Source organism: Equus asinus, chromosome 8 (genome assembly GCF_041296235.1).
Source record: "Equus asinus isolate D_3611 breed Donkey chromosome 8, EquAss-T2T_v2, whole genome shotgun sequence".
Classification (NCBI taxonomy): domain Eukaryota; kingdom Metazoa; phylum Chordata; class Mammalia; order Perissodactyla; family Equidae; genus Equus; species Equus asinus.
The window spans coordinates 14,059,874-14,069,068 of NC_091797.1; the positions used below are offsets into that span (position 1 = coordinate 14,059,874).

Sequence of the window (9,195 nt, forward strand, 5' to 3'; positions counted from 1 at the left end):
GGTCCACTGCCTCCTGCCGGAGGGAACGGGACTGACACGTCTTCGCAGGAAGGGGATCTCGGCGTAGCGGGGATCCCAGAAGACGAAAGAGTTTTAACCGTGAAGACGTTCAGTAATCATTCCAGGGACATTTGTGTCTACAGCCAACGCAGGCCTTTTACAAACTCTCCAGGAAACTCCGCATTTTCAGCGGAGGGAGCTAAGGTTCAGAGAGGCGAAGTGATTTCCTTGTCCAAAGTCTCAGGTCTTACGTGGGCTGCAAAGCGTAGAGCCCGTTTGTCTGCTTTCAAAGCCCGAGCCACCGCGATATAGTGCACGATCTGCGGGCTCATCTAGATGTCGGGGGAGACCGGGATCCTGGTGTTAGACTCCAAAGCCACGATTTGCAGGGCTTCAGAATCTGTAGGGAAAGGTACAGAGTGCCGGAATGGGAGGGCACTTTCAATCCGTCTAGTCCCGGCATAATCCGTTCCCAGGAATGAACCTGAAAGTGACTTGGAATTATGCCTCCCGGCAGCAACTCATCTCACTCCAGTTTTGCCTTCTAAGCCACTTCCCTCTGTAATAGCCCTTCGGAGATATGAAGAAGGCTGTCATCTAGGAGTCATGACGCAGCTCTAGGTGTGCTGTGGGCCTGGGGAAAGGAGCAGAATTTCCGAAAATAAACCCGAAGAATATACATTACGTCTTGTGACATTTCTTTCCTGAACCTATTCCTTGTGCTTAAAAGTGCTTCTGAGAAGTGGGGTAACTAACTTGTGAGAAGTCTATGTTGGTCCTGGGGAATTAATAAGATTCCTGAAGATTCACAGGGAGTTGATGGCAGGCACTGGAATGTGGAGTGGAGGAAGTGGTATCAAGTCTGGCTCCGACTTCCCCCAGGTCTCCTTTCCATCCCCTTCATGCCCATCCTTACCCCAGACTTCTCTCTCTCTCTCTCTCTCTCTCTCTCTCTCCAGATTCCCAGAACAACTTCCTTATTCAAAATAAAGCTAAAAACCCTCTGGGAATGCCACAGTCTCTTTAACCCATGTGACCCCGGTGAATAACCTCCCCTGGACCTCAATGCCTGGATTAATAGGATGATGCTCAAAATAGATGCTCTCTGACATCCCTTCCACGCCTGAGGTCTAAGAAGCTGGAAACAGGCTCATGATATCCCTACTACATTTTCACCTAAACCTAAAAGAATGACTCTCTGTGTATTATGGGAATTGCATACTCTTGGACATGTGGGCACAGGAAGGTTCTGAGGCAAAGGGGCCACTGTCCTCTCAACTCATATGCTACCAGCTGCCACCTACTCCAGCTAATGGTAAGGTTAGAGCAGGAGGCAAGGGTGCAGCAAAGTCTAGTCACCTGAATTCCACCTATTCATCCATCTATTTGTAAAGCTTTCTACTCATGATCCACAGCAGAGACTCTTAACTGCCAATGTGCTATCAACCCCATTGGCAGTCTGGAGAAATGTACAAGATAAAATACACAGGATTGCCAAGAAAGCCAATTTTATTGAAATACAGTTATCAAATTATTACACATTTAAATCTGTGATATAATAGATGTGCTTCTTTATTAAATTACAAGATCTAGGAGTGGGTTCAGTAATTACCATAATTCCCAAGTTGTGGTGTGCATGAACAATAGTTTGAGGTGTCTATAACCCGCGAGCATCTGTGATTCCTAGTGAGGACAGAGTCCTGGGTACTAACACTGCTGTGGTTTCTTTCCTGTTTTCCTAATGGAAGGAAATGCTAAAGTTTAGTTAGAGGCTAGTGACAATTTCTTTTTCCCATCCAAATTCTCCAACCTCCTGATTTCCATTCTCAGGCCCTTCTGGATTTGTAGAGCTCCCAATCTGTAGTGATGTAAGTTTCCATGTATTGTGTACAGGTGGAACTGGAGAAAGGGAGAGAAAGGCTGAGAGCCGGATGACTGACAGACGCCTGCTCGGGCAGGACCTCTTGGGATGTTCACACCTCAGTGAGTGATCTGTGATGCTGGGCCTGGGCCTCATTTTCAGATGTTCAGACACTTGGTTTATATCAGTTCCTCCAGGGGCACCCTGGCTTTGGGAGATTGATTCATAAAAAACCAAAGTCACAGGAGACTTAATGAAATTTTTTTTTTTTTTTTTGGTGAGGAAGATTGGCCCTGAGCTGACATCTGTTACCAACCTTCCTCCTTTTGCTTGAGGAGGATGGTCGCTGAGCTAATATCTGTGCCAATCTGCCTCTATTTTGCATGTGGGATGCCACCACAGCATGGCTTGATGAGCAGTGTGTAGGTCTGTACCTGGGATCTGAACACACAAAGCCTGGGCCACTGAAGCAGAGCATGTGAACTCAACCACTATGCCACCAGTCTGGCCCCTGAGTCTTACTGATTTTTAAACAAACAAAAAAAGCCTGCTTCAGGTCCTTGATTCTTCTCTTCTTTCAGATCCCACAAGGCTACTTATCATGTAGGCCTCTGCTCATCAGTGAAAAAAATTTTGAACAAGCATCCCCATATATGTATAGTTTATTTCTAAATTAGACACATACTGCTGTGCTAACATGCTTGGATATTTTGAATACAAATATAGCAATCAAAATAAGATACATAATGTAAGACTCTAAAGGGGAATACGAATATAATAGGACTAACAGATATTTCCTATATTTAATAAAAAATGACACAGTTCTTTCTGTCCCGTGATACGGTAGAATATTTTTATTCTTTCTGCGTCCTTTTCCAATAGTACTTTTCTGAGCTGCTTGCAGCTTTTAGGACCTCCTTCTTTTCCTTTATGTAATGGTAAAACTGAACACAGTCGAACGGGAAATTCACTCTGACTTGTAGTTCTGCTCTCCTCAAGCCTACGTTACACTGATTCCTAGTGTCAGTCCAGTGTGATGACGTGAAGCTCACTATCCTCTCGACAAAGGCGTTGGAGCATGGAATACTTAGGATTTTACTGACTAGTAACAGCAATTTTTTAAATTTGTAGGAATTAGTTTCCATTTCTGCAAAAATGTCCACCCACTTTGAATCCACGGGCTTGTTGGGATAGACCAGCTGTTTGTCAATCAGGTCTTTTGCATCTATAAATTCATCATAGAGGCTATCCATGTCTAAAATATCCGTCATTTTTAAACACTCTGAAGCACACCGGATGTCATCATAAATTAAACATCTCCTTCGCAGGGAAAATGGTTTTAAAGCCCAGAGGTAATTGGCACTGGTGAAATTGAAGTTGGCTTCCAAATAAGTTACAGTTTTAGAAAAGAAATTAAGGAAGTCCTCTTTCACTTGGCCGCCCTTTTCCGGTGACATTTTTTTTAGTTCTGAAGCAGTCTTATTCCCAAAAAATGAATCATTTTTCCGCTGTATGAGTTTTTGTCTCAACCTATACATAATATCAAACAGCTCAGGCGCAGTGAGTTCATCCTTTTCTAGGCTCTTGGCGGCCTCTTCAAAGATCATCAGACAGTTTCAGAGAAACAGCATATAAATTTCTGTTTCACTGCAATCCTTCTCTCCACTCTCATCCTCAATATATTTCCAAATCAAAGGACATTCTTCTGGTCCCACGCTTTGAAAATACGATTTTATGGCCGGCCAACATTTTAGCATCTTTTCTATGGCTGGCAGCAAGGACGTCCATCTTGTAGGCACATGTCTAAAGACGTCATCTCCTCCCACTTCTATAAAGTCAAAAATCTCATTGAGTGGTTCTGCACATTTTGAGGAAACTGAAAAGTGACCCAAAACTTTCATTATGAAAGTCTCAATGTCACATTTAAGCAAATCACAGCCCTTTTTGGCAGTGTTGTACACAAGACGTGCAGGACACTGAAGAGGTACGATCTTTCCATTTTCTTCGTTAAGAAGTTTGTAGACGGAATGGAATTTGCTGAAATTTACATTGGCACAGTCTGAAGAATATGCAGAGAGGTGAGCTAAATCTAGTTTGTATTTGGACAAAATATCAACAATCTTTTGTTTTAGTATTTCAGGAGTTTCATTACAATCTTCATAGAAATCAAGGAGACGATCTGAAACTCCATTTTTCAAGTCAAAGTACCTGAGAGCTAGAGGGAAAATTTTTTTGTGGCCGTGATTCGGCGCATGGCCTGTGGTCGACAGACTGTAGAAAACATGACCGTTGGTGAGAAATGACAAAACCAGCTCGAAACTGTAAGGGGCCAGCACATCGGTTATCAAAATTTCTCCTTTCGTTCGCCCACAGGAGATTTTAGTTGCGACCTCTGAATCAGAAAATGTCACCTTGCTCAGTTTCATAGAGCAGTCAAGGGAGCGGTAAGATAGCGCGTGTCTGTTCGTGTGGTATGCCCACGTTAATTCAGCGGCTGCTACTTTTGCCTGGACATTGGTGTATTTTCGGGAAATGAAACCGCTTTTGATCGGTTTAGAGGCCCCTGACTGTCTCATCCTGGACTTGTGAGATTCAGTCTCCATATGTGCTTTCACATCCCCTTCTCCGCCGTGCCCAATCCCAAATTCTTTTCTGCATATCGTGCAGAGGGCTCGGTTTGGGTTATTTACCTCCCTAATCCAGTTGTATGTGTCCTTCCATCTGTCATTAAAATAACACAGTCGTTTAGCCTTCTTTTTCGGTGATGGGATCTTGCTTGCGTTGGTATTATAATCATTCTCATTTTCATTATCTGACCTCTTCGAAAACATGGTCACAATATTCACAATGTTAAAAAATTAAACCAGCGGGGCTGGCCCCGTGGCCAAGTGGTTAGGTTCGCGCACTCCGCTGCAGGCGGCCCAGTGTTTCGTTGGTTCGAATCCTGGGCGCGGACATGGCACTGCTCGTCAAACCACGCTGAGGCAGCATCCCACATGCCACAACTAGAAGAACCCACAACGAAGAATATACAACTATGTACCGGGGGGGCTTTGGGGAGAAAAAGGAAAAAAATAAAATCTTTAAAAATAAAAAATAAAAATAAATAAAAAAAAATAAAACTAGCACTAGCTCAATATAATACAAAGTGCAACAGTTAACCCACAGGCAAAGTCAAAGACAGACTGTTGATATTCATAATTACAACAGTCTAAGTCACATGTCTCTGGGTGACGCAACCATGGGCAGAGAAACCGGTACTGTGAACCACAAACTGTGGTTGCCAACATCAGTGGTCAGGGGAAAGTGGGTGACAGCAGCTACAGAAGATGGATAATCTCTGCCATATCCATTTGACACTAAAGACAGTGTTGCTTTCGGCCCCTCTGTTTGGGCCAGTGCAGGGGTTTTGTACTTTTCCTCCAAACTTCCACACTCATCGCCAAGAACCAGGACCTTTCACATTCCAGGAAAGGGTTTGCCAGGACACGATGCTTTCAGGGCTAAAATTGGGAGAATGGGTTACCCTCCTAGGTGCCCACTAACCCAAAGGCTAGCTCTCCAGAGAGGGGAAGGCAGGCCCGTGGATCCAGAGACCCTTACCTTGCTATCACTGATGGTGTGGAACTTCTCCAGAACGCTTCTCACAGGTTCCTCTTCTTTAAAGGTGATGAAAACAGAACCTTGTCTTTTGTTAGACTCTGGATCCAGTGAAAACTCGATGGCCTCAATCTGGAAACCCAGGCAAAGCTCAGGGCTAGGGCCTCCTCTGACTCAGGATCTAAAGGGAACTCATAGAAGAGAAGGCACCCGAAAGCCAGAGGCGAGGAGGAAGAAGCCCCGCTGAGGAGAGCTCCAGCCAGCCAAGGAAGGAAGGAAAAAAGCAGCCACAGGTCGCTGCTGGGGAGCATAAACCACACCCTGGGGAGACACTCACCTCCCCAAACTTGCCAAAGTACTCCCTTGTCTTCTCTTCAGTGGCTTCAGGGTTCAGACCCCCCACAAAGATTTTCTTCATAGGATCCTTCTTCATGGTTACGGCCTTTTTGTGGTTCATGCTATGGCCACCTACCTTGCGCTCCTTCTGGTCTAGGACCTGTTCCAACAGAAGAGTAGGTTGACCAACCATCCATTTGCTCAGGACCATGGGGCCTGGGGACTTTCAGTGCTAACACCAGAACGAAGGGATTTCCCAGGCTGAGGGACTTATAGCACTAAAACTAGGCCTGTGGGGTTTCCCGGGATGTGGGAAATGGGACAATTCCTTCTGAGAAAGGAATCAGGCAGACTCTGGTTCTAATTCTCACTGGCATTTCCTGGCAGCATTACCCAGGGCTAGTCCATTCTCTTTGAGCCACAAGACCCGTCCCACGCCATCCCCCTCAACAGGCACACAAAATATTTCATCACCTCCAAACACACCACACTCTACCGAGGCCTGACTTCCTGACTTTCTCTAAACTTGAAATCTGGCTGGTTTACCTAAACACACGTAAATCGGTCCTCACTACCTTGGAGCCTCTGTCCATGCTGTGTGCCCTTCTTCCTGTCCTGGCAGTCCCAACCTGAGACTTGCTTCCTCCAGGAATAAAGCAGCAGGGACTAACAGCACAGGCTGAAGCTGGGCTGCAGGGCTTGGAATCCCCACTCTTCTACCCTCTACTCACTGTGTGACCTCTCCTAGTTACTCAGTCTTCTCTGAGCCTTAGTTTCCTCCTCTGTAAAGTGACACAAATAACGCCTACCTCACGGCATCCTGGGATGCTTTTCTAATCCTCACATGTGAAGTGTTTAGCTCAGTGCCCAAAACAGACACATAAACAAGCAATAAATGTCCACTCTCATCTTCCTGGACCACTCCAACCCCTATACTTTCGACTGCCCACTGAAATCTGTAGAGTAACAAGTACCTAAACTCTGCTTCCCACAGTGCACTTGGCCACATGCAGCTCACACAAACTGATCAAGATCATGCTGTTCTCTCAGAAATCACATCCCGTACACAAGGGCCCTTGAGGAAGTCCACAGCTTACCTTCTCCACACTGGCCACATCTTTAAAGAGGATAAACCCCAAACCTCTTGATCTTCCAATGTTGGGATCCATTTTTATGGTACGGTCAACGACCTCTCTAAGTTTGGTAAAATAGTCTTTGGGGTCCTTTTTGCTGATATCCCAGCTCAGGCCACCAACGAACCATCTTCTGAAATGGTAGGGTGAGACACGTGGCAACAAGAAGTTTTACAAGGAAGCCATGAGTTAAGGAAGCGCTGGATCTCCCAAAGCTTTCACTGAAAGGATGCCAAAGCCACCATCCACAGCAAAGGCCTACACCCACCCAGGTCTGTAAAACTCTACCTTTGAAAGCCATGAATGATCTACACCTCCTCCTTACTGAGACCTCAACTCCACGCTGACCCTAGCAAAACTTAAGACCACAGAACCCCAGGCTTGGAGGGGGAAGGGAAGGGCAACCTCACCCAGCAGACCCTGGACACTCCTCACAACTGGAAGTTAGTTTGCTTAAAAAATTAAAATTAAAAAACCCTCTTATCAAAGCGCTATGGTCTATCCCTGTCTTCCTCTGCCCCAATGTCGCTCTCAAGGAACTTGACCTTTCTGGGGCAGAGCCTGAGGTCAGACAGTGACTCCATCCCCAGCTGGAGGGGAGGATGGAAGGAGGAAAGGGGGGGAGGATGGAGGCCTTGGCTGGGCCTAGACCTCGACCGATGGCCCCGGTACCATGCGCCCACGATGCCCTCGGCCACCCGCTCTCTCTCCAGGCGGCTCCGGGACGGCGCCAAAGTCCACCCACCCACTCCCACCATCTGCCCAGCCCGGACCCCGCGTCCTCCTCGTTCCCACTGCGGTTCACCAGGTCAGCCTCGTCGCCGGTCTGGCTCCTGGTCGAGGGCCCCGCGGTCTCCGCCGGCGACTCGCCTTCGGAGGCGGCCTCGTGCCGGCTCTCAGCGGCGCCCGTCGTCTCCAGGGGCTGCTCGCCCTCAGCTGCCTGGGACACCCCGGGCAGACACGCTGCGGACCCGCGCGCCCTCTGCTGAGCCCGGCCCATCCCGGCTCTGCTGGCGCAGCGGGCAGAATTTATAAGGCCCAAGTTGGGGGCGGCCTCACCTCGCCCAAGGCGCATGCTCATTGGCTGAACCCTCCTGAACTCAGCCGTACGCCGGGATCCGATTGGTCTCCACGGCGCGCGCTCTCAATCCAGGGGAATTTGTCCTCTTAGAACGCAGCGGAGCCGGGGCGCTGTAGAGGGTCCCCGAGGTCCAGGGGACGACTGCCAGTCCCAGCCCGCGGAGGGGCGCTTCGACCTGGGGCGATCAGGTTCAAGGTCCGGGCCTGGCCAACGGCTCCATCCTCCTCCCTTCCCTCTTTCCATCCTCCCCTCCAGCTGGGGTTGGAGTCACCGACCGCAGGCTCTGCCCCAGAAAGGCCAAGTTCCTTGAGAGCGACACCTGGATGCAAAGGAAGACAGAGATAGACCACAGCGCTTTGTTAAGAGGGTTTTCTTTTCTTTTCTTTTCTTTTAAGCAAACTAACTTCCAGTTGTGAGGAGTGCCCAGGGCCTGGTGAGTGAGGTTGTCCTTCCTTTCTCCCTCCTAGCCTGGGGTGCCGTGGTCTTAAGTGTTGTTAGAGTCAATGTGGTTCCCTCTGACCGCTGATGCCCCAGCCTCTTCCCCCGCGCGCTGGTCTCAGGGCTTCACGGAAGTGAAAAAGAGCCAAGGGTGAGACAAAACCAGTTCAAATCCCAAAAGCAAAACAGCCAGAAGCGAATTAAAGGAAAGCAAATATAAATAGGAGAAGTATCATTAAACAAAAGTCAGTTTTTGCAAAGGCAAAGAAAACAATTGAAGTTCAAGGGGGTGAATTCAAGAAAAGATAAAACGTGAATCTAATTTCAAATTTGGGATATTTATACCGATTTCTCTTTAGACCCGGATAAGCAAAAATTCACGGTCAATTAAACGAGCTTTTCTTGACTGCCTTTCCTACGAAAAGGCGGCAGGGGGCGCTGGATGCTCTAGTTTAGTTCAGGTAGGCGCGGCGTTTTAGCCTTGTCAGAGGTATCTTCAAGCATCAAATAGTTTGCTCTTAGAAACAGAGATGGTTATAAAACTTGACAGTAAATGAGGAAAACAGGGCGATGGTCTCCCTAGAAGAACGTTTGTACCTAAAAGGTAATGATTTCAGCGCTACAACCTGTTGACTAAGGAGTCCCATTTCCTGAAATATTGTGGCAGAAGATCAATTACAGGACACGAGGGAATTTCGAGGTGGCGTCTGGAAGAGAGGCAGGGCCGTGGAGAGCGAACACAGGGT

At 47.6% G+C, this 9,195-nt stretch overlaps 1 protein-coding gene across 3 annotated transcripts; it reads right to left on the reverse strand.

The window, feature by feature from the left end:
• Positions 1–4,728: 4,728 nt before the first annotated feature.
• On the reverse strand, positions 4,729–8,116 carry LOC106827049 (heterogeneous nuclear ribonucleoprotein A/B-like). 3 transcript variants are annotated; one of them, XM_070514764.1, is made up of 5 exons: positions 7,704–8,116; positions 6,895–7,063; positions 5,799–5,957; positions 5,465–5,593; positions 4,729–4,866 (listed from the first exon to the last, which is right to left on the reverse strand). In XM_070514764.1, exons 1-5 carry the CDS (start codon positions 8,009–8,011, stop codon positions 4,831–4,833), a joined length of 801 nt encoding a protein of 266 aa, XP_070370865.1. In that variant the 5' UTR covers positions 8,012–8,116; the 3' UTR covers positions 4,729–4,830. The 3 variants fall into 3 exon arrangements, with proteins under 3 accessions (XP_070370865.1, XP_070370866.1, XP_014690178.3); XM_070514765.1 differs by having other exon boundaries at positions 4,738–5,364; XM_014834692.3 differs by having other exon boundaries at positions 4,738–4,912; positions 7,704–8,110.
• Between the last annotated feature and the right edge of the window lie 1,079 nt (positions 8,117–9,195).

Coding starts and splice junctions, on each gene's coding strand:
- LOC106827049 (XM_014834692.3), bottom strand. CDS start 8,011: ATGAGCATGCGCCTTGGGCGAGGTGAGGCCGCCCCCAACTTGGGCCTT. Junction 5,958..6,894: donor ATGTGGCCAGTGTGGAGAAG/GTAAGCTGTGGA, acceptor CTGTTGGAACAG/GTCCTAGACCAGAAGGAGCG. Junction 4,913..5,464: donor ACACCATCAGTGATAGCAAG/GTAAGGGTCTCT, acceptor TTCTCCCCAAAG/CCCCCCCGGTACATAGTTGT.